Source organism: Rhincodon typus, chromosome 5, assembly GCF_021869965.1.
Source record: "Rhincodon typus isolate 14 chromosome 5, sRhiTyp1.1, whole genome shotgun sequence".
In the NCBI taxonomy this organism is placed as follows: domain Eukaryota; kingdom Metazoa; phylum Chordata; class Chondrichthyes; order Orectolobiformes; family Rhincodontidae; genus Rhincodon; species Rhincodon typus.
Window position 1 is genome coordinate 2,945,623 of NC_063336.1, and position 25,680 is coordinate 2,971,302.

At 42.8% G+C, this 25,680-nt stretch overlaps 1 protein-coding gene across 1 annotated transcript in view; it reads right to left on the bottom strand.

Annotated features, from left to right (window-relative positions):
- ppp2r5d (protein phosphatase 2, regulatory subunit B', delta) overlaps positions 1–25,012 on the bottom strand; it is a 38,905-nt gene extending 13,893 nt beyond the window's left edge. The window contains exons 1-6 of the mRNA XM_048596740.1: positions 24,813–25,012; positions 23,039–23,092; positions 21,847–22,017; positions 18,853–18,980; positions 15,844–15,945; positions 8,460–8,532 (exon numbers count right to left, since the gene is read on the bottom strand). Coding sequence (XP_048452697.1) covers positions 8,460–8,532; positions 15,844–15,945; positions 18,853–18,980; positions 21,847–22,017; positions 23,039–23,092; positions 24,813–24,878 — 594 coding nt within the window. The 5' untranslated portion in view covers positions 24,879–25,012. The remainder of the gene's footprint in view (positions 1–8,459; positions 8,533–15,843; positions 15,946–18,852; positions 18,981–21,846; positions 22,018–23,038; positions 23,093–24,812) is intronic.
- Positions 25,013–25,680: the final 668 nt, after the last annotated feature.

Here is a 25,680-nt window from a genome sequence, read left to right on the forward strand (position 1 = left end):
TTGTCCTCATCCTTACGAATATGCCAGCTGCAGTTGCATCTGTCCATGACAGTATCACTAAGAATTACCATCGCACAGTCCTTGTGGAGGCAAAGTCCCGCCTTCACACTGATCTAGCAACTCATGACTGGGCATCCATGAGGCGGTGTGGACCATCAACAGCAGCAGAATTGTACTCCAGCACAATCTGTAACCTCATGACCCGCCATAACCCCCACTCAACCATTACCATCAAGCCAGGGAATCAACCCCGGTTCAGTGAAGAGTGCACGAGGGCAGGCCAGGAGTAGCACCAGGCATATCTGAAGATGAGGTGTCAACCTGGTGAAACCACCAAACAGGATTATTTGCATGCCAAACAGCAAAAGCAAGTGATAGACAGAGCTAAGTGATCCCACAACCAACGGATCAGATCTACGCTCTGCAGTCTTGCCACATCCAGTCATGAACGGTGGTGGACAATTAAACTACTCACTGGGGGAGGCTGCTCCACAAATATCCCCATCCTCAATGATGGAAGAGCCCAGCACATCAGTGCAAAAGATAAGGCTGAAGCTTTCACAGCAATCTTCAGCCAGAAGTGCCGAGTGGATAATCCATCTCAGCCTCCTCCAGTGGTCCCCATCGTTACAGATATAGTCTTCAGCCAAATTGATTCACTCCATGTGATATCAAGAAATGGTTGGAGACACTGGATACTGCAAAGGCTACCGGCCCTGACAACATTCCGGCAATAGTACTGAAGACTTGTGCTCCAGAACTTGCTGCATCCCTGGTCAAGCTGTTCCAGTACAGTTACAACACTGGTATCTACTTGGCATTTTAGAAAATTGCCCAAGTATATCCTGTACACAAAAAGCAGGGCAAATCCGACCGAGCCAATTTCCTTCCCAGTCTACTGTCAATCATCAATAAAGTGACGGAAGGAGTCATCAACAGTGCTATAAAGCAGCACCTCCTCAGCAACGCCTAGTTTGGGTTCCATTCGGGCCACTCCGCTCCTGACCTCATTACAGCCTTGGTTCAGACATGGAATAAAGAGCTGAATTCCAGAGGTGAGGTGATAGTGATAGCCCTTGACGTAAAGGCTGCATTTGACCGACTGTTGGCATCAAGGAGCCCCAGCGAAACTGGAATCAATGGGTATCAGGGACAAACTCCAGTGGTTGGCGTCATACCTGACATGAAGGAAGATGGTCGTGGTTGTTGGAGGTCAATCATGTCAGCTCCAGGACATCTCTGCAGGAGTTCCTCAGGGTAGTGTCCACAGCCCAACCATCTTCAGTTGCTTCATCAATGACCTTTCCTCTATCATAAGGTCAGAAGTGGGGATGTCCATCAATGATTGCACAATGTTCAGCACCGTTCGCAACTCCTCAGATACTGAAGCAGTCTGTGTGCAAATGCAACAAAATCTGGACAATATCCAGGCTTAGGCTGACAAGTGACATTCACGCCACACAAATGCCAGGTTATGACCATCACCAATAAGAGACAATCTAACCACTGCCCCTTGACATTCAATCGCTGAATCCCCCACTATCAACACCCTGGATGTTATCATTGACCAGAAACTCAACTGGACTCACCTCATAAACACAGTGGCTACAAGAGCAGGTCAGAAGCTGGAAATACTGCAGCAAGTAACTCACCTCCTGATTCCTCAAAGCCTAAGCACCATCTACCAGGCACAAGTCAGGAGTGTGATGGAATACTCCCCACTTGCCTGGATGGGTGCAGCCCCAACAACACTCAAGAAGCTGGACACTACCCAGGACAAAGCAGCCCACTTGATTGGCACCACAAGTGTCCACTGACACTCAGTAGCAGCAGTGTAAACTATCTACAAGATGCACTGCAGAAATTCAAAGATTCTCAGACAGCACCTTCTAAATCCACGACCACTTCCATCTAGAAGGAGAAGAGCAGCAGACATATGGGAACACCAACACCTTCAAGATCCCCCCCCCCAAGCCACTCACTATCTTGACGTGGAATTTTATCACCGTTCCTTCCCTGTCACTGGGTCAAAATCCTGGAATTCCCTCCCTAATGGCATTGTGGGTCATCACACAGCAGGAGGACTGCAGTGGTTCAAGAAGGCAGCTCACTACCACCTTCTCAAAGGCAACAAGGGATAGGCAAAAAATGCTGGCCAGCCAGCAATGCCCACATCCCACAATTGAATAGAAAAAAAAAGTATAAATGCCCCCCCCCCCCCCCACCCCGATCATTGATCCCTCCACCAAGAGAAGCTCTTTATTTCTGAACACTTGTAGAAACTCCTATTTTCTGTTTTACTGTTTCTAGTGAGGTTTCTCAAATTTAAATTCTCCTTTGATTTAAAATTCTGCAAAATTTTTTTTTCCAATTTGATACAATATTTAACTTCCCTGCTTTACATGGTTTATCCTTTTTCTACAGTATTTCTTTCTCACTGAAATGCACCCTTGTTGAGTCTTATGAAATATCTTAAGGGACTGCTGCTGTATTTCTACTGCCCTATGCTTTAACTTAACTTCACAGTCCACATTAGCAGCCTTGCCTTCCCACCTTTCTAACTGCCCTAAGTGAAGTTTAAAACACTGGTTTTAAACTCACTCTTCTCACCCTCAAATTGATGGTGAAATTCAATCTTGTTGTGATCACTTCTACGCAGTGTTACCGAAATGCAGTAAGAGAGCACGGGCACTTGGCTGGGAGACATACAAATTCTATAACTGAGCAATAGCCCCAATGGGTAACAGGCAAAGTCTGATTTGAGGCTGACAGCTTGGAGATAGCTGGCTCCCAGCTTTCTGAATCAATTCTTGGACAATGGTATGGAAACCCATGGTAGCAGAGCCCTCTCCTTATGAGATGTATTGGAATCTGGTCAGTCTAAGCACTGCTGAATTGAAGAAGTTCTGCACAGTTAGAGTCAAATTTTGTTTTGGTAGCAGCGGCATGTTCCTCACCTTCTGAGGAAGTAGACACACTTATGCTTTATTGACTGTAGCATCGATGTCGATGAACTAGGACAGATTGTTGGTGATCTTTACTCCAAGGAACCTCCTAGGAAAGCTCTCGTCCATCTCCACCTTATCACCATTGATACAGCCAGGGGCTCCACTGCACTTCCTGAAGTCGATGACCAGCTCCTTTGTTTTGTTGTCTTTTACACTGTGCCATTAAGCTCTCTCTTCCCGTATTTTGTCTCATCATTGCTTGAGATCTGACCCATGTCGGTGATCATAGAATCATTGCAGGGATTCTATGCCGAAGCAGGCCATTTGACCCAGCAAGTCCACACCGCCCCTCCAAAGGACATCCCATCCAGCATCATCCCCCTTCCCTATCCCTGTAACCCTGCATTTCCCATGGCTAACGCATCTAACCTGCACATCTTTGGACTGTGGGAGGAAACCAGAGCACCTGGAGGAAAACCATGTAGACAGGGGGAGAACGTTCAAACTCCACAGACAGTTGTCAGAGGGTAGAATTGAACCTAGGCACTGGTGCTTCTACCTTCAATGTGTTTTGTTACAATTCTCAAAGAATTCAATAAGGCTTGTGATGCATGACCTGCCCCTCACACAGCCATGCTATCTGTCAGAATCCTCTCCAATAATTTGCCCACCACACAAGAAAGACTGACTGGTCTATAATTCCCAGTGGTATTCCTATTCCCTTTCTTGAACAAGGGAATAATATTTGCCACCCTCCAATCATCTGGCATTACTCCAGTGGACAGTGAGGATGCAAAGATCATCGCCAAAGGCGCAGCAATCTCTTCCCTCGCCTCCCGTAGTAACCTTGGGTATATCCTGTCTGGCCCAGGGGACTTATCTATCCTCATGCTTTTCAAAATTTCTAGCACATCCTCATTCCTAACATCAACCTGTTCGAGCATATCAGCCTGTTTCACGCTGTCCTCACAAACAACAAGGTCCCTCTCACTGGTGGATACTGAAGCTAAGTATTCATTAAGGACCTCCCCTATCTCCTCCAACTCCAGGCACAAGTTCCCTCCACTATCCCTGATCGGCCCTACCCCCACTCTGGTCATCCTCTTGTTCCTCACATCAGTATAGAATGCCTTGGGGTTTTCCTTAATCCTACCCACGAAGGCTTTTTCATGTCCCCTTCTAACTCTCCTAAGTCCACTCTTCAGTTTCTTCCTGGCTACCTTGTAACCCTCTAGAGCCCTGTCTGATCCTTGCTTCCTCAACCTTAAGTAAGCTTCCTTCTTCCTCTTGGCTATATGTTCCACATGTCTTGTCATCCAAGGTTCCTTCATCTTACCATCCCTTCCTTGCCTCAGTGGGACAACCCTATCCAGTACTTGTAGCAACTGGTCCCTAAACAACCTCCGCATTTCTGTTGTGCATTTCCCGGAGAACATCTGTTCCCAATTTATGCTCTGCAGGTCCTGCCTAATAGCATTGTAATTCCCCCTCCCCCAATTAGATACTTTTCCCGTTCCATCTGCTCCTATCTGTCTCCTTGACTATAGTAAAGGTCACGGAGTTGTGATCACTATCACTGAAATGCTCTCCCACCAAGGGATCTGACACCTGGCCTGGTTCGTTGCCAAGCACCAAATCCAAAATGGCCTCCCCTCTAGTCAGCCTATCTACATATTGAGTTAGAAATCCTTCCTGGACACACCTGAAAAAATCTGCTCCATCCAAACTATTTGCACTAAGGAGGTTCTAGTTGATATGAGGGAAGTTGAAGTCACCCATGTCAACAACCCCATTACTTCTGCACCTTTCCAAAATTTGGCTCCCAGTCTGTTCCTCAGTGTCTCTGTTACTATTGGTGGGTCTATAGAAAACTCCCAATAAAGTGACTCCTCCTTCCCTGTTTTTGATTTCCACCCATACTGACTCAGCAGGCAAACCCTCCTCAACAACCTCCCTTTCTGCAGCTGTGATACCATCCCTGATTAGCAATGCCACTCCCCCACCTCTTTTACCTCCCTCCCTATTTCTTTTGAAACATCTAAACCCTGGAACATCCAACAACTATTCCTGCCCCTGTGTTATCCAAATCTCCATAATGGCCACAACATTGTAGCTCTAAGTACTGATCCATGCTCTAAGTCCATCACCCTTATTCCTGACACTTCTTCCGTTAAAATAGACACACTTCAACCAGTCACACCGACTGCAACTTTGCCCTATCAACTGTCTGTTCTTCCTGTCAGACTCTCTGCGTGCTGTATCTTCCTGTACACCAGCTACTCCATGCTCTGATCTGGGTTTAAACCCTCCTGAAGAGCTCAAGCAAACCTCCTGCCCAGGATATTGGTGCCCCTCCAGTTCAGGTGCAACCTGTCCTTCTTGGACAATTCCCACCTTCCCCAGAAGGTATCCCAATGATCCACACAGCCCTCCTTCCTACACCAGCTCTGTAGCCATGTGTTCAGCTGCACTCACTCTCTATTCCTAGCCTCACTAGCCCATCGCATCGGTAGTAATCCGGAGATTACTACTTTGTTCGTCCTGCCTTTTAGCTTCCAACCTAACTCCCTATATTCACTTTGCAGGTCCTCATCCCTTTTCCTAGTTATGTCATTGGTACCGATGTGTACCACGACTTCTGGCTGCTCACCCTCCGTCCTAAGAATCCTGTCAACTTGATCTGAGACATCCCTGACCCTGGCACCCGGGAGGCAACATACCATCCGGGAGTCTCATTCGCGACCACAGAATCTCCTGTCTGTTCCCCTAACCATCCAATCTCCTATCACTATCACTCTCCTATTCCCCATTCCCTTCTGAGCCATGGCCACTATGGCTTTCCCCTAGTAGGTCATCCCCCCTCAACCTAATCTAAGTCATTAATGTATATTGTAAAAACGGGACTCCAGCACCGATCCCTGTGCCACTGCACTAGTTACAGGTTACTATTTTGAAAATGTCTGCATTATCCCAACTCTGTCTATGCTAATATGCTACCCCAACAGGAGGTATCACATTTTGGTAAAACAAACAAGGACAAGACTTATACAATTAAATGTTGGGACTCGGGTAGTGTTGTAGACCAGACAGACCTAGGGGTTCACGTGCATAATTCTTTGAAATTTGCATCATATGTAGATCGGGTGGATAAGAAGGCATTTAGCACATTTGCATTCATTACTTCGACCTTTGAGTATAGGAATTGGGATGTTAGGGATGTGAGGTTGTACAGGACGTTAGCGAGGCCTCTTCTGAAGTACTGTCCAGTTCTAGTCTCCCTGTTATAGGAGGAAAAATATTAAGCAGGGAAAGGGTTCAGAAGAGATTTACCAGGATGTTGCCGGGAATGGAGGATTTGAGTTATAAGCAGAAGCTGGATAGGCTGGGACCTTTTTCACTGAAGCATAGGAGTTTGACAGGTGACCTTATTGAGGTTTGTAAAATAATGAGGAGTCTGGATGAGGTGAATGGCAAGTTATTTTCCCCTCGGATGGGGGATTTCAAGACTAGGGGGCATATTTTTACGGTGAGAGGAGAAAGATTTATAAAAGACATAAGGGGCAATTGTTTTACACAGAGTGGTTGCTGTGTGGAATGAACTTCCAGAGGAAGTGGTTGATGCAGGTGCAGTTACCATGTTTAAAAAACATTTAGATAAGTACATGAATAAGAAATATTTGGAGGGATATGAGCCAAGTGTAGGCTGGTGGGACTAATTTAGTTTGGGATTATAGTCAGCATGGACTGATTGGACCGAAGGGCCTGTTTCCATGCTGTACGACTCTGCCTCTAGTCAGACACAATTTCCCTTTCATAAAGCCATGATGACTCTGCTTGAATAAGTTATTATTGTCCAAATATTCTGCTATTATTTCCTTAATTATCGATTCCAACATATTTCCAACAATAGACATAAGGCTAATCAACCCATACTTATCCACATTTTACCTCCCCTCTGCACCCCTTTTAGATAGAAGTTTCCTATTTTGAATAGAGATGACACATTAGCAAAGTTGCTGGAAAAGCTCAGCAGGTCTGGCAGCATCTGTGGAGGAGAAAACAGAGTTAACGTTTCGGGTCCGGTGACCATTCCTCAGAACTCAGTTCTGAAGAAGGGTCACTGGACTCAAAACAGTAACTCTGTTTTCTCCTCCACAGATGCTGCCAGACCTGCTGAGCTTTTCCAGCAACTTTGTTTTTGTTCCTGATTTACAGCATCCGCAGTTCTTTTGGTTTTTATGTCACATTAGCAGTTTTCCAATCCTCCAGAATCAAGGATCACAAGCAATGCATCCACTATATCTGTAGCTACCTCTTTTAGGATCCTAGGATGCAAGCCATCAGGAACAGGGGACTTATCGGCCTTTAGCCCCATTAGATTTGGATTTATTTAATATTGTCACTTATGCCTAGATAGGGTGAAAGTGTATAATGTCGCCATGTTCTGGCGCCAACTTGGATGAAGGAATAAATTACTAAATAAATTGTCATATGGTAAAATACTGAATAAATTAATATTAAATTGATATTGCTAAAATTGAAACAGCACCAAAAGCTCATCTTTCCCTCTCCATAGGCTTCAACTTTTGTGCTCCTCCTGTTGCTGCAGTCTGACATCACCCTGGCAATGTGCTCCTTACCTGCTGCCTCCAGCGGGCCATCACTTTACGAGTTAGAGATGGCGACACTGCATGGGTTCTGCACCTCCTCCAATGCTGGAGGATGATTGATGGGTCCTGGCTCCGAGTCGACTGACAGGGCCCTGGCTGGTCTTCTAGTGCCACCACTTGAGATTGAGCAGGGATGGAGATATGCAGGGCTCTGGTCTCCCAGAACCAAAAAAAAACAACCAAAGGAAACAAAAATAGTGACTGAGACAATGATGGACCATGTGGGGATGCAGCCAGACCCACCGCATGAACTGATGAGTGATCGAGCCCTACACTCAGGAACTGAACGCTACTCTCCACGCCATCATGTCAAACTGATTAGACATTTGCTTGTCCAATACTAATTTTTTAGTGATGGTACAGCAAATCTTTTATTAACTGGCATCTATAGGACCAAGAGTGTACAGGTTGATCAAGAGGTCCATATAATCAATGTAAAAACAAATACTAAGTAATAAAAACACTATGCATGGGGTACACACATCACTGTTATACTTTACTTACAGCATAAATCACTTAGATAGTAATGCAACTTTGCCTTAAATAAAACTTACCAGCAGAGAGCCTTCTCACTTGCATCCTCAACTGACTACTTGGACATTGCAGTAATACAGTAAATCTCCGGTATCTTAGCTACATAAAATTTTTGCCAGTTTATCGAGAGTGCTGGTTAAAACAAACTGTTCTGTACTTCAGATACTAACCTTACACTGTTCCTCATGAGAAAATTACTCCAATCACACACTGAAACACCTGCAGATACAACGCTTCAGCACCCCCAGATTATTCACTTACTGAGGGGGTGGTAGGGAAGAGGAGTTAAGGACCAGCGGTTACATACCTGAGGATTATGTTGGGCCAGATTTTCGATCTTTTGCCATATCTCTTCACGCTCCTTAAGTTTGAATTTCTCCCTGAAATATAAAAAGAAAAATGGTTGTTGGATTCTGTAATGTTAAGAGGACAAAAACAGGCGATTCCATAATTCACTCAGATCAATGCTCTCTTAATTTTTTTAAAAGGATAATGTAACAATTAAAAGTACAAATTGATATCACGATTCTGCTACGGATGAAAACTTTAACAAGAGTTTCCAAGCCCACCATCTTCCTTTGAAGTTTTAGAACATGTATGAAGTTCAAACCCATGCTCATGCTTATTTGGATTGCTTTGATGCTGCTACATCAGAGACTGAACCTTGAATTCTAAATGACACACTAATGAGGCCAATTCTTTTAAAATCTTCAGAAGCACAAATTTAAATTGGGGTAAACTAAATAACCAATGTTTGTGCCATTCTGTGGTCATTCTTGCCATGCCAACACACCCAAGGTGGTCTTCATTAACAAGTTAACAGTATCATTTGTTAAATGGAAAAATTTTTCCTCTCTTCACACACTGTCCTGTGCACAGCACTGTCTTCAAGGCAAACTACCTTGAGTCTGGACAGGGCCTGTACTTTAAAAGTAGTTACTGCTGATTACATAGAAAAGTAAGAGTTTCCCAAGGGTTATCAACCTGTGGTGCACCAGAGTTTAGTCAGTCCAGCACTAGGCAGAATTTAAGCAACTGCTGCAATGAGCCTAGGCAAAATGTTACTCATATAACTACCATCTTCACTGTGTTAACTAAAAATGTTTTAGTCTCAGTTGTTATATTTACTGTCCCGAAATTGAAAGTGCTTACATCACATGGTTCCAAAACACACCAGCAAGTACTCCAATCACAAAAAAAAATCAAAACAATCTTGGATTACCTATCCAGAAAGGCTAGTCATCATTCCTCCAACCTACACACATTGTGACACTAATTTCTCTCAGATTACAGAGCTTCCAGCAACACGCTCTGACCAGTAAATCATAAACACATATGCACATGTAAATAGAGATAGTAAGAACTGCCAGTGCTGGAGTCAGAGATAACAAAATGTGGAGCTGGAGGAATACAGCAGGCCAGCTGACATTTCGGGTTGGGACCCTTCTTCAGAAATGGGGGAGGGGGAAGGGAGCTCTGAAATAAATAGAGAGAGGAGGGGTGGGGCTGGGGAAGGTAGGTGGGATGGTGATAGGTGAGTGCAGGTAGGCTGTGGTGAGGATTGGCCAGTGAGGTGGGAGGAGCGGAGAGGTGGGACAGAAGATGGACAAGTTGTAAACAGCTGTGAAATTTGCTGATGACTTGCCTCTTTCAAGTGCAGTAAACAGTGAAGAAAATTGTAAAAAGGTTCAAGACAAACATATTAATAGAAATAGTGGAGCCAAGGCAAATGAAAGTCAATCCAGAGAGAAACAGATGTATGAGACACAATACATGCTAAATGGTACAATTATAAAAGGGTTAGAAGTGGAAGCAAACCTGGGGCTGTTTGTGCCCAAATCACTAAAGTGCCAGAGAAGGTTAAGCAGTTCATGAAACATAAGCTCCTGGACATGAATAAACAGAGGTACAGTACAGTTGGTGGAAGGATGAGAGTTTCTACAATGGTTTTCTGGCTGATTCTCAACCACAAGTTCTTAGGTAGATGAGGTAGTTGAACCTGGTGAACAGGAGTGCAACCCGTGGCGAGTGGTGTGTGGCAGTTCGTAAATATGTGAGATAGGTGATGTGAAGGAAGGAGGCTTTCAATTTTTAAAAATCCTTGCTGGTTTTCCTAACTACTTTCACAGATTGGTGAGGGCAGGAGTGGACTAAGGCCCAAAATGCTATGATTCTGCGTGGAGTTTCTTGTATGCAGAATTGAAGAGATTGAGAATGACTTGCAAATTTGGTAATACTGAAAGGTCTGATCCCCGAGTGAAATTTGGCTTGATAGACCAGTATTTTAATTCGTTTGCTGTGGTGGTCAAACACCAACCACATATACAACAGGTTGCTGATGTATTTCTAAGAGAAGAACAAAGTTTATTATACACAAACTATACTGCACTCTACAAGAACTACTTGAAACAGTTTTATTACAAGTACCAGAACTAAAGATTCAACCCTTTTACCCTCAACGATAACCTTACATATACTCCAACCTTGGTAAAGAATTCTGGGCTCCACTTTGAGGCTCTTTGTTTAACTGGAACAGCTGTCATTGGTTTTCTTTTTGGCAGCTTTCTGCAGTCACTCAATGCTATTTTCTTTCAGTGATTATGTGGAATGCCCAATGTGCATGTGCAAACGTGGCCTGCGACATCAGCTGGCCGCTACAGACCAAGCCACAGGGGAAACGTGCAGCAGTGACACTGTTCCATCTGTGTGCATTGATATCATCTGCACATGCACTGCTCATAAAGGGGCTGGGGGTCAGATCCCGGAAGGGGACAGGGACAAAGGGCAGTGCCGGGAGTGGACGTGAAAGAGACTTGCACCAGGAACAGAGCCAGCTCTGTTTATCCATTTTACATCTTTATTTTAATATACCTTTAGAAAAACTAAGAAGTTTTATAAATGTATACTCCCTGAAGAGCCATCTTTGAGACTGCCTGCTGTTTTCCATCACTTCCCAATGACATCAACTTTCTCTTTGCACCATCTGTGCGTACCGTTTATATGAACCACTTCAGTTAATGCCTCTTCTTGAGGCCCTTATACAAGATGCAACCTTAGCTCACTTATTATTTATGTGCATTCTTTAAGTTCATCACTTCAACAGCCTTCTGTTTCTGGAGTAAAATTAAACAAGGAACTATGAAAGGTGAAAATCTGAAACAAAAATGCAATTGGTGGAGAAACTAGGCAGGTCTGGCAGCATCTATGGAGAAAAAGGAGAGTTAACATTTCAGACCCAATGAGACCCCCTTCTTCAGAAGGGACAATAGCTAGGAAAAGGTGGGAAATGCACTGAAAACAATGGGTGAGGACAAAGGAATAAGCAATGGATGGAGATGGAGCCCAGAGGAGAGAAAGACCAGCAGATAAAGTGATAGATAATGGTAATCCAGGGAGGAAGGAGAGCTCCTCAAGAAATTCCTAGTCCCTTTCCTTGAATTTTGCATCAATATCCACTTTCTCCCAAAGGAAGACAGAAGCGACATACTCATTTAACAACCTACCAATGTTCTCTGGCTCCATAGACTGCTCCCTTGGCCCCAGGTATCCTCCTTCCCTTAATATTCTTATAGAAAATCTTGGGAGTCTCCCTAAATTAACAGGCAATGTTGTCTCATGCCCCATCTTCCTGCTTTTAATTGCTTTCTAAGATGTCCCCGCATTTTCCATAGCCCACGAGGGCACCTGATTTGCTCCATTTGCACCAGCTAAATGTCTTCCTTTTCCTTCTTATCCAGTCTTGGATGTTCCGCAACATCCAGGGTCCTCTGGGCTTATTGCTCCGACATTTCACCCTAATGTGGAGGTGCCAGTGTTGGATTAGGGTGGACAAGGTCAGAAATCACACATCACCAGGTTATAGTCCAACAGGTTTATTTGAAAACACAAGCTTTTGGAGCCTCACTCCTCCTTCAGGTGTTAGTGAGAGAGGTAGTTAAAGGATCACACTACTAATGAGGTGTATTAAACAAAATTAAGATGCTGTTAAATCTTTAATCTGTTAGAAGGGTTTAATTGATTAATACGTATATGTAAATCCAAATTCCTTTCAAGTCACTGTCCTGAGAGAACCAGAGGTTTTATCAGTGTAAGGAAAAGGTGACATTTTAGGTCTGACAATGCATGTTAGGTGTGAGGCCTTGCTTATAATCTGTTTGTGTTTTGGTTTGGAGTGAGACTGGTTTTATTCCTAACGTAGGAATTTATAAAATGCCATAATGACTAACTGTATATAAATTGTGTGTTCTTTGAACGAAATAGAATGTATCTGCAAATACAAATTCACCCCATAGATTCACGTGTGGGAGTGAGAGTGTGCGTGTTTGAGACAGAGTGAGTGCATGTATGTATGCATGCATATGTTTGTGTGTGCGCATGTTTGTAAGAATGTGAGGGAGTGTATAGTGTGGTGGGGTCACTTGTAGTGCGAAATGAACTCAAGATCATGGTTGAGGCCGTCCTTGTAGGTACCGAACTTGGCTATCAGCCTCTGCTCGGCGACTCTGCTTTGTTGTGTATCCTGAAGTCTGCCTTGGAGTACGTTTACCCGGAGATCCAAGGCCAAATGTCGTTGACTGCTGAAGTGTTCCCCACTGGGAGGGAACATCCCTGCGTGGTGATTGTTGTGCGAGTCCATTCATCCGTTGTCACAGTGTCTGCATGGTCTCGCCAATATACCGTGCCTCAGGGCATCCTTGCCTGCAGTGTACGAGATAGACAACGTTGGCCGAGTCACATGAGTATCTGCCGTGTACGCGGTGGGTGGTTTTCCCATGTGTGACGTTGTATCCATGAAGATCTGACATGTCTTGCAGAGGTTGCCATGGAAGGGTTGCGTAGTGTTGTGGTCGATGTTGCCCCGAAGGCTAGGTAGTTTGCTGTGAACAATGGTCTGTTTAAGGTTTGGTGGTCGTTTGAAGGTGAGAAGTGGAGGCGTGGGGAAGATCTTGGCGAGGTGCTCATCGTCTTCAATAATGTGTTGAAGGCTGCGAAGAACATTTCTCCGCTCCCGGAAGTACCGAATGACGAGGGTACCATATCGGACATCTCCCGTGTCTGCCCTCTGAGGAGGTCACTATGGTTTTTCGCTGTGACACGTCAGAACTGGCAATCGATGAGCTGAGCATCGTATCCTGTTCCTATGAGGGCATCCTTCAGGACAGTGAATTGAAAAGGAATTCGAGGATTTACAGATACATATTAGTCAATTGAAACCATGTAACTGATTAAAGATTTAACAGCATCTTAGGTTTGTTTAGTACATCCTCATTAATGGTGTGACCCTTTGATTTTTCTCTTATAAATTTTGTGTCTGATACTACCTCTCTCACTAAAAGCTGGAGGAGGAGCAAGGCTCCGAAACCTTGTGTTTTCAAATAAATCTGTGGAATATAACCTGCTGTTGTATGATTTCACCCTAAAAGGAAGATGTTGTACTTATACACTCTGCATTTCCATTCTGAAGGCTCCCCACTGTTCTGCTGTAGATTCCATAAGTAGCTATTTCCAATCTACTTCAGCTAGATCCAGTCTTATTTTAAACAAAATATGCCTACCCCCAACCCAACATTATTCTTTGCAGACCATCTTTTTTCTTTTTCACAACAAATTTAAATTGTACTGCACAGTGGTTGCTGTCACTGAAATGCTCTCCCACTGCCCCACAAGCATCTGTCCAGCTTCATTCTCCGGAATTAGATCCAGCAGTGCGCCATCCTATGTTAGGCCTTCTACGTGTTGACATAAAGAAGCTCTCCTGAACACAATTCAAGAAATAATACAGCACCACTTTCTCTTTTGCACCCTCCCATCTCATCTGAAGATCCTATAACCTGGAATGTTGAGTTGCTAGTCCTGTCCCTCCCTCAACCATGTCTCTAACGGCAATAACGTAATTCCATATGTCAAACCATGCCCTGAATAAATGTCTTGACTGTAACACTGCCAGCATTAAAGTACAGGCCATCCAGCCTCACCTTACTCCGAGTCTCAAGTCTCATCCACGAAGGAAGCTGGGAAGACTATATTTTGGTCTGAGTTTACAACCTTCTGTTGCTTGGTCTCCTGTGGAGAATCAACTGGAAGAATTTATGTCCATGACTGGTAAGCAAATCTACAGCTTCCTTTCTACCAACGTAAAGCTCAAATTTCTCCACAGAAAAGAAGTGGGTCCCCCACTGGCCAAAGGCACATTGTGTGGTATCCAGCCATGCAGGTAGGAAAGCAAATTGTGAAGAGGTCATAAAGAGTCTAAAAAGAGATGTAGATTGGTTAAGTGAGTAGTCAAAAATTTGCAGATGGCATATAATGAAGGAAAATGTGAAACTGTACACTTTGAAAGTATTTTTTAAAAGCGGCACATTATTAAAATTGGGAGAAACTTCAGAACTCAGTGGTACAGAGGGATCTGAGTTGTACACAGATACAGCAAGTGCTTAGGAATGCACAAGGAATATGGGATATAAAAGAAATGTTTTACTGCAGTATACAGGATATTGGTAGACACCTGCAGTACAGTTTTGGTCTTCTGATTTAAGAAGCAAAGTAATTGCATTAGAAGCAGTTCAAATAATGTTCATTCAAATGATTCGTGGGATTTTACTTAAGGGTTGAGCAAAGATTGGATGGTTGGAAGTTAGGAGAATGAGAGGCATTCTCACTGAAACTTGTAGGAGTTTGAGAAGACCTGACTGAGTGGACGCGAAAAGGATGTTTTCCCTTGTGGGAGAGACTCGAACTAGAAGACATAGGTGAAAAGAAATTTCTTCTCACAGGGCTATGGATCTGTGGAAATCTCTTCCCCAGACAATAGTCAAAGCTGTCTATATTCGAGGTTTTTGATCCGCACAGAGTCAAGCGTTATTGGGACTGGCAGGAAAGTAGAGTTAAAAACTCACAATTAGATGTGATCCTATTGAATGGCAGAGCAATCTCAAATGAGCTAAATAGCCCAATCCTACTCATATTCCTCATGATCTCATGTCATTATGTCAGCTTTTATTATAAGAGCTATCCCATCTCCATTCTATTCTGCCTGACTGTACAAAATGTGATGTTACCCTGGAACAGTTATTTCCCAACCTTTGATACCATGTCTGTGTTGGCAGTTAGGTCTAAACAATTTATCTGTGATGCTCAGTTATCTGTTTTTTCAGATGTGCCTCACGTATTGAGATGAGGTTTTAAACCACTATTCCTTCATGGATATGACTTTTTGATGCACTATTACTGTTAAACTCTGTTCCTTCCAGTTCCACTCAGCTTGCCTTTACACACATTAACACATAGTTTTCTATTGCATCAACTTATCTTTGAATTTCTAAATCTCCCTTCATCGGAACTCTTTCAGTGCTCTATTCTGACCATGCTTTCTGGCGCATTCATTCAACTGAACACAATGTTCTTTCTATAACGTTTTGGATAGAATGACAGTTTGCCACCTTGCACTATTGCCTTGTTCTTTCTTTTTAGCTTTCCAAACCTTTCCACACTTGAACCATCACTTCACTCTTTAGCATAAAGCACTTTGCTTAGTCTTACACATATGACACATCAGGACACTGGTCCCAGTGTGGTTCACTAAAGACTGTCCCCCAATGGTACAGTTCCTTCTTTTCTTGTACTGGTATCAATGTCAATCCCTTCTTCCTCCCGTGCACAGCAACGCATTGAAACCTGTGGAATTTTCTTACTTTTGCTTCTCTGCTTTGTACTGTTGAGTGCAATCATCAAAAAGCTTCTGATTCATCTCCATAAATAGCTTCAATGCATTGTAAATTAATCCATGGATTGTCCTAAAAAAAAAAAGGCATTTTAACATTAGGACAGCTTGTTACAGGTTTCATTCAAATTAATTCTAATCAGTGTCCATTTCTCTACATTTCACAAAGATTCTAACCATTGATAATGTTGACCAGGGATAAGCCATTTACTACACAATTTACCAGAATGTCACAGAAAATAACAACCAGCTACTCTACTCAGTTACTAAACCTCCAAACATTTTCCAAAGCCCACACTAATGAATTCAGAACCAAACAAGAATAGAAATTGGAGGAGAAAGTCAGGTCTGCACCTGGGGTGGAGAGATCAGTTTTGAAGATGGGGCACCTGGATTTGAAACTTTAATGCTTTTATCTCTCCACTGATGCTGCCTGCCCTACTGAGTTTCAGATCTCCAGTTCTTTGTTTTATACTAATGAATTCAGAAGTAGACTCTGAAGAATTAGAGCAACAGTTACTCTCACCCTACAAAGCAATTCAATCTCCCAGTCCCACACCTACTATCAGGACTCTTCAATGGGTGAACCAAGCATGCCTAAGTCAGATATCTTCCTGAAAAACTTCCCACATTATCGCCCACAAGTGTCCCAAGACATAGTGGACCCATCAGTGGTCATCTTTCAAATTTCTACAGACTGGAATAGTTCCTACAGATTAGAGGATTGCTAATGTAACCCCACAGTTTGAAAAAAACAGTAGGAAGAAAACGGTGAATTATAGACTGGTTTGCTTGAACTCAGGAGTGACGAAAATTTGGAGACAATTATAAAAGATGTATAGAAGGGCAAGGGGAAAGGGAAATAAACTATGCTTGACAAATTTACTGGAATTTTTTTTTTGAGGGTGTAACTAATAAAGTTGATACGGGGGAATCTAGTGTATGTGGCTGATTTAGACTCTCTGAAGCATTTTGATAAGGTCCCATGAGAGACCATAAGATTTAGAAGCAGAATTAGGTCATTTGGCCCATCGAGTCTGCTCTGCCATTTAATCTTGATTGATATTTCTCAACCCCATTTTCCTGCCTTCTCCCCATAACCCTTAATCCCCTTAGTAATCAAGAACCTAACACTTTAATGTTTTAGCGAAGATCTGTAGCTTGGTTTGTAGCTCAAATTGTTGGCTGGTTCGCCAAGCTGACTGGTTTTCGTGCAAATGTTTCACCCCCCCCCCCCCCGACTTCTAGGTGGCATTTTCAGTGCTGTCTAGCCTTCATTGTTTTGTTCCGTTCTGAATTTGTATGGTCCGGTCTGTTATGATGGGTAGCTCTGATTCTGGTTTTACTCCTTAGTGGTGTGTAGATGGGATCTATTTCAACATGTTTGAATATGGTACCAGTGGTTCAAAAACAGGCTTCTAAAGCAAAACCGGAAACAGAGCTACCCATCATAACCGACTGGACCATATAAATTCAGAATGGAACAGAACGTCAACACTTTAACGGAGGCTAGAAGGGGGATGAAACGTTTGACGAAAACAAGTCAGCTTGGAGAACCAACAACTCCACGTATCTCTGTCTTAAACACACTCAATGACTTGGCCTAGACAATATTGTATGGCAATCAGTTCTTCAGATTCACCACTCACTGGCTGAAGAAATTCCAAGATGTGAAATAAAAGCACACAAGATTGGCAATAATGTACTGACACGGATAAAGAACTGGTTGGCAGACAGGAACAAAACAGCATGAAGAAATGGGTCTTTTTCCAAGTGGTAGGCAGTGACTAGTGGGGATCTGCAGGGATCAGAGCTTGGACCCCAGCTATTCACAATATGTATTAATGATCTGGATGAGGGAACCAAATGTAATATCTCCAAGTTTGCAGAAAACACAAGCCTGGGTGGGAGGGTGAGCTGTGAGGAGAAAGCAGACATGCTTCAGTGTGATTTAACAAGTTGAGTGAGTGGGCACATGCATGGCAGATGAAGTATAATGTCAATAAGTGTGAGGTTACCTACTTTGGTAGCAAAGACAGGAGAAGGTGGATTATCTGAATGGTGATAGATTTGAAAATGAGGACGTGCAATAAAACCTGGGTGTTCTTGTACACCAATTGCTGAAAGTAAGCATGCACATACAGCAGGTGGGAAATGGTATGCCGGCCTTCACAGCAAGAGGATTCTAGTCCAGAAGCAGGGATGTCTTGCTGCAATTGCATAGGGAATTTGGGAGACCAAAATAGGGTACTGTGCGCAGTTTTGATCTCCTTACCTGAAGATGAATGTTCTGGCTATGGAGAGAGTACAACAATTCCTGTATGAAGAGACTGGTAGACAAACAGGAGGCTGGAAGAACACAGCAAGCCAGGCAGCATCTGGAGGAAAAGAGCAGTCAACGTTTCGGGTATTACCCTTCTTCAGGACTAGCTTCAGCCTCCTGTTTGTCTACCTTGGATTCCAGCATCTGTAGTATTTTTTGTCGCTATGAAGAGACTGGATTGGTTAGGAATATATTCACTGGACTTAAGAAAGGAGGTGGGGGGTTATCTCACAAAAACCTACAAAATTCTAATGGGCCGAGACAGAGGAAATGCAGGAACAAATGTTCCCGATAGCTGGGGATGGGTGGGGTCCAGAACCAGGGGTCACAGTCTCAAGATAGGGAGTCATTTAAGACTGACATGATTTCTTCAGTCAGAGAGTGATGAGTTATGGAATTCTCTGCCACAGAAAGTGGTCAAGACCAATACACTGAATGTTTTCAAGGAGTTAGACATAGTTTTTAGGCTTAAAGGATTCAAAAGGGATTAGAAGAAAGTAGGAACCGGATACTAAGTTGGATGATCAGGCATGATAATATTAAGGCATGATCAATATTGACTGGCAAGGCAGGATCAAAAGGCCTACTCCTGCTCCTATTTTCTCCTATTTAAGTTATAGAATCAGCTGCAAAACCGGGAATTGAAGACAGACTTACTTGTTCCAATGACTTTTAGAGTTTTTGTAGAGAGCAGGGAACATTATAGGGAGGATCTTGGCCGCGTTATCACTGATCAAACTCATGATATACTCATTGTTCCAATAATAGAGAGCACGCTCTGCCACCTGAAACAGGACAACTAACATCAGTACATTAAAAGTACTTACTTCACAGACATTTATTATACAATGGGCCACTTACATGGCTTTATTCAACAAACAGATTAGTGCAATTCCAAATCAAGCATTTTAGCCAAACAAAGGTCAAGTTCTTAGATAACACCTTTCAAACCTGTAATCACTTCCAGGACAAAGGCATCAGATACATGGGAACACCACCACCTACAAGTTCTCCTTCGAGCCATTCACCATCTTGACTTGGAACTATATTGCATTACATCAGTATCGCCGTTTCAAAATCCTGCAACTTCCTCTCCAGCACTGCTGTGGGTCTGCTATAGTGGTTTGATCTGACAGTTCACCACATCTCAAAAGCGTCTAGGGATGGTCAGAAAATGTTGGCCTAACCAGCGACGCTCCCATGGATGAATAGAAAAATGGCAACGATGGATAAAGACAGAAAAGATTCAGTATCATCTAAGGATCAGTCTAATAACCAACCACACACTGTACTCTAGATCACAGCCATGCTCTTCAGATCAATGTCTATTTTCATAGCAACAATGAAAAGGACAGGCTGGTGGGAAGAAAGCAGAACATACAAGTAACCCAATACTAGTGAGGAAATCAAAAAATTGGCTATTTTACTTTGCATCTATGTCCCTCTGGTAGAGTGGCAACCAGAATGGCATACAATGTGGCCTAATTAAAGTTTTGTAAAACTGTAACATAACTTGCCAACTTTTATATTTGATGCTCTGGCCTAAAGGGTTCAAAAGGGATTAGAAGAAAGTAGGAACTGGATACTAAGTTGGATGATCAGGCATGATAATATTAAGGCATGATCAGGGAACATTATAGGGAGGATCTTGGCCGCGTTATCACTGATCAAACTAGCATGCTGTACGTCTTCGTGATAAGCTATCCACCAATGTAACGTTTTCAGGAATCTGTGGACCTGTATGCCCAGATCCGTCTGTATGTCAATGCTCTTAAGGGTTCTGCCATTTATCGTATAATTTGCACCTGAATTTGATCTTCCAAAATGCATCACCTCGCATTTGTCCAGATTAAACTCCATCTGGCATTTCTCTGGCCAAATCTGCAATCTATCCATATCTCGCTGCACCCTTTGAAAATCCTCCTCACTATCTGCAACTCGGTCAATTTTGGTGTCATCTGCAAAATTACTAACTTACCTACATTTTCCTTCAGCTCACTTATGTATACAAACAACAAAGGTTCCAGCACTGATCCCTGCAGAATTGATCACCATTCTGAAAAGCACCGTTCCACCACTACTCTGTCATTGAGCCAACTCACCCTGGATCAGCCTGCCATGAGGTATCTTGCCAAATACCTTACTCAAGTCCATGTAGACAATATCCACCTGCCCTTTCCTCATCTATCATTCTTGTCACCTCCTCAAAAAACTCAAATCAAGTTGGTGAGACATGACCGTCCCTGCACAAACCCATGCTGCCTATCACTAACAAGTCCACTCACTTCTAAATGTGAACAAATCCTGGCTGTTGGTATCTTCTCCAACAGCTTCTCCACCACAGACATCGGGTTCACTGGCCTGTAATTACCTGGATTATCCGTTTCCCTTCTTAAACAAAGAGACAACATTGACCACTCTCCAGTCCTCTGGAACCTCGACTGAGGCCAAAGAGAATGCAAAGATATCCGTTAAGGCCCCAGCTATTTCTTCCTTTGCCTCCACAGTATCCTGGGATAGATCCCATCTGGCCCTGGGAACTCGTCTACCTTAATGTACTTCAAGAGACACCAAACACTTCCTCCTTCATTATGTTGACCTGCCCAAGATTATTCACACACCTTTCCCTGACCTCAACATCCCTCATGTCCATCCCTTTGAAGAATATCATTGTAAAGTGCTCATTAAGGATCTCACACATTTCATCTCGCTCTACACATAACCTCTGTCCATTATCCTTGAGTGGGCCTACTCTTTCCTTAGCTACCCTCTTGCTCCTAATATGCATAAAATGCCTTGGGATTCTCCTTAACATGGCTGGCCAAGAACATTTCATAAACCCTTTCAGTCTTCCTAACTCCCCAGTTGAGCTTCTTCCTACTTTCTCTCTATTCTTTAAGGACTTCATCTATTTTTAGTTGCCTAGACCTTAGGTATGCTTCTGTGTTTTTGACTAAGCTGATAATTTTCCCTGTCATCCAAAGTTCCCCGAATCCGGCCATTCCTGTCCTTCATTTTCACAGGAATGTGCCTGTCCTGCATTCTTCTGCATTCAATTCTGGTCTCCCTGCTATAGGAAAGATCTTGTTAAACTTGGAAGGGTTCATAAAAGATTTACAAAGATGTTGCCAGGGTTAGAGGGTTTGATCTGTGGGGGGAGGCTGAAATAGGCTGGGGATATTTTCCCTGGAGCTTTGGAGGCTGAAGGATAACCTTATAGAGGTTTATAAAATCATGAGGGGAATGGATAGGGTGAATAGCCAAGGTCTTTTCCCTAGGGTAGGAGAATCTAAAAGTAGAGGGCATAGGTTTAAGGTGAGGGGGGGATAGATAAAAGGGACCTAAGGGACAACATTTTCATAGAGGGCGGTGCATGTATGGAATGTGATGCCAGAGGAAGTGGTGGAGGCTGGTACAATTACAACATTTAAAAGGCATCTGGATGGATAGATGAATAGGAACGGTTCAGAATGATATGGACCAAAAGCTGGCAAATGGGACTAGATTAATATAGGATATCTGGTCAGCATGGACAAGTTGGACTGATGGGTCAGTTTCTATGCTACACATCCCTATTACTCAATGGTTCTTAAAAAACTCCCACATTTCACAGCAGAAGCATTGCTGGGAATAGCTGACTGCTGGGATTACCTGAAAGTGTGGACTGGAGACACATTTGGCAAGCTGTCGGAACAATGGCTCCATTACTTTCACAAATTCCGAAGGTTCGATGACATCGAGAATTTCCTCCAGTTCATTCAGAAACATCACTTCCTTTGGACTGTGTGTTTTTGGCCAGAACTTGAGCAAACCTACAATGACCTGAGGTAAAGACAAGGCGGATATAAGCCAGCTTTGCATTTTAGAGGCAATAGACTAGAAACGTGCGAGAAGTGTGTGCAGCAAATGCACGGCAGGTGGTTTGGCAACAGGATTATGCAGCTGATGGGGCAGTCACAAGATCCAGAACTAAATGAGTTCAACATTCCTCTCTCCCAAACATTACAGAACATACTTGAATATATTTCCAAAAACGATTCATGTGACTATCAAGTCAGTCATTGTGAGAACAAAAAGAAAACCTGAAAACCACTTCTCCCCAATCAGGCACAGTGAGCATATTTGGTTCAGGAAATTCAATTCAAAAGGGTGATTTCAAGAAGCAAAGTTAACAATGTATTTGAATGAATTTGTAATCAAGATTAGAAAGTAGTGCATCCCACAGTCAGAACTATATCAACAGGAACTTACCATTAGTAGCCAAGCTCCCGTAGTCAGAACTATTGTGGTCACTGGTGCTTCTGATTGAGTCAGATCTTTGACCCAGTGAGTGCCATGTTCAAAATCAGACATTTAAAAATAAATCCTTCCCGTCTTGACAAGATGGATTGCAGAACCACAATTAACAGCAGCAAAATTACAGGAGACAAAAGAACTTTCACTCCCCAATATGAAATCTAACCGAGCTTAATTATTAATGAGAAGCCTAAGATACAGAGAACATGCTCAAGAAATTGGTCTCTATGAGCAGAGATAGAGGCAGAAGGTGGGCATGTACAGAGAGGCAGTGAATGAGTGTGGGCACACATGGGGAAGGGGCTGCATGTGGAGGACTCAAAAACAGCAGTGAGCATGAATAACAGCCAAAGTTTTGCTTTCTATTGCCAGCAGAACCCTATCATCCTTAGCAGGAAACAAAATGGAGATTCAGGCACATTTTGAATTGAGCATACAAGACAAAAATCACCCAATATAGGGACACGGTGAAAAAAAAGTGACCAAAGAATAGATGTATGTTCCAGAACAGTTATGCAAGGCTTTGAAGATAGAATTTTGTACTCACTGGCTCTGTAAGGCTGCTGTCTTTCTCAAGGAACTGCACCACACAGTAGGCCAGCTGCAAAGACAGGCAGGAGGGCATTAAATATACATATGACACAGCTCCTGAGTGAAGTCCACAATAAACAATTTGAAGGCTTGGTGGTGCAGACATTAAGATTGTTGGTCTTGCACTTCTGGTAACTGGATTCAAACCTAGCAATAGCTCACATGTAAACAAAGTTTTTAATGTAGCAAAATATCTTAAGGCACTGCATGGGAGCATTTTAAACAAGAACATGCAAACTATTTAAGAAAAGGAGCTGGTCAGGCCTGCTCTATCATTTAATACAATCAGGGCTGATTCACTCTTTAACATCACTCTCCCGCACATTCCTCCTGCCCTTCAATGCCTTTCATGTTTAGAATCTGTTTCTTAAAAGATATTCAGTGACTTTGGTTTCACAGAATTACATGGTACAGAATTCCAAAGGTTTATCACCAACTGAAGCAAGTCCAAATATGTTCTCGGACGATAATCCCACAGTGCTGCAGGGATAAACAGTGAATTACTAGGTCTGCTCAAAGGCTATTCCATTTAGCAAGGTGATAGTACCACACAACTGGATGGAGTGATATCTCAACGTTAATGTGCGACTTTGTCTCCACATGCAGTGAAGAGGGAGCGAGAACGAGCGCAAGGGAGAGAGAGGCAAGCAGGCAGAGGGGAATCCCTAGAGTCTTTATTGTCTTTCGTGTTGTGTGTTTTCTGATTAAGAAGAGATGCAGTTCCAATTCTGAGTTATACCTTCAAAACAAGTGGCAAAAGTGATGAGTATCTAAGCATTAGCTGTATCTTATGATAAATGGATGGAGTCAGAGTAATACAGCATGGGCTGAAGGGGCCGTTTCCAACCTGTTCCTTGCTAGCCATGGTGCCCACTCAGCTAGTTGATAATTGCAAGTTGCTTTGAGTTCAGACAAGAAATCTAATAAAAGTAATTTAATCTGGATAACAGTACCAAATTATAAACAAACAATTTGCCATGTTGGTGACTGTATCAAAACATTAAAATGAGCGATGCAACTTAGCGACCATTGGAGTTTGATTAGCAGTGCATCCTTCCATCAGTTGAAATAATATTGCTGGCCCAGTTCAGTTTATGGGCAATGGTTTTGATGGTGAGCGATTTAATGATAATAATGCGATTAACATCAAGTGACAATGGTAATGGTCATTGCCTGGTGCTGCTCTTGCACTTTTTCCTGCCTTCAGTTGACTTAATAAGAGGAAATAAAAGCAGAACACAACCTTCAGCGACACGTACATGGAGGAAACAACTTGCAAAACACTGCTATTTAATAAGGAACAACACAAAGTTGAGGGGTGTTAAACCAGGTGAAGAAATTCCTTCAGAATCTCAAAGCAGCTAGAAGGTAAATATGCTCAGTTCTTCAACTCTAGGGAAAACACGGAGTATAGCACACTTTGGGCTATGGTCAATTAATGTTTGCAATCTGTTAACTACACACTGGTAATGAAGGTCAATACTCCTTTTACACTGTAGTTTTGGTTGTAGAAATGAAAGCCTGTTGAATCCCCACATTCAGTGTTCAGGTACCCAAATTCACTTTGTTCAAAAAGAACCTCGCCAGTACTCCCAGGTGTAGAGGTCCAACACTTCCAAAGCCTGTCCCCAGATCAACTCCAAGTCACAAATCAGTCTTTAGGGTCATCTTCTCACATTAAAGCATTTTTGCAGGACTGATTTTTCAGGAACAGGTCAAATATTCCTTACCTGTGGGTGGTAGACACTCAGACTTTTCACTTTGTGCAGGGGCAGTAATACTCTGATCAGGAACATTTTATGCTCTTCTTTCAAAGGCAATGCAAACCCATTGATGATACTGAACAAGGAAAGAGAAGAGTGTAAAGAAATTAAATCCTTGACAACTAACGAGAGTATTCAAAACTCCACTGTCTGTAAATTATTCAGCGTTTGACTCAATAGAATCATATTGAACTACTTTGGAAAATATGTGAAATACTAGTCCAAAAAAAAAAAAGGTTAATCTAGTGTATCTTCTAATGTCCTGGTGGCAGCATGATACAATGATAATGGACTTGTCAACTGATCATTATTCATTACTACTCTTAGGTTTGTTGTACATTCATTCAGAATATATGGAAAATGCCAGAGAAAAGTATTAGGAACTATATGTTCAAAGCTACCTGTTCCTTTCAATATGCTACGTCATATTAACCATATACAGGATATATAGAGATGAACTCCCACAACCAGATAATGAAGTTTAAAACTTTGTTTGCTGCATCATGTGGTGATTTTCACTCTCCATTTCTCCAAGATATTGATTCTCATGACAACTGCCAACAGCCGTCTATCACATTACCCAAGTAGCTGTGCTTTAGCCGAGACCAGCAGAAAACTGGCAATCAACTCGTCTTCACCTGTACACAGTCCCACGAGCAAAATCTTGGCCAATTTCCCCTCCCATTCTAAACAGTCAACAAACATTTCAAGGGCACCTAGGGGTGGGCAATAAATCCTAGCCCAGTGAGCAACACACACCTCTCACAAATGAATTAGAAATATTCTGCAGTTAACAAACAGTCCACAGCAGACCCAAACATGGAAAAATATAGCA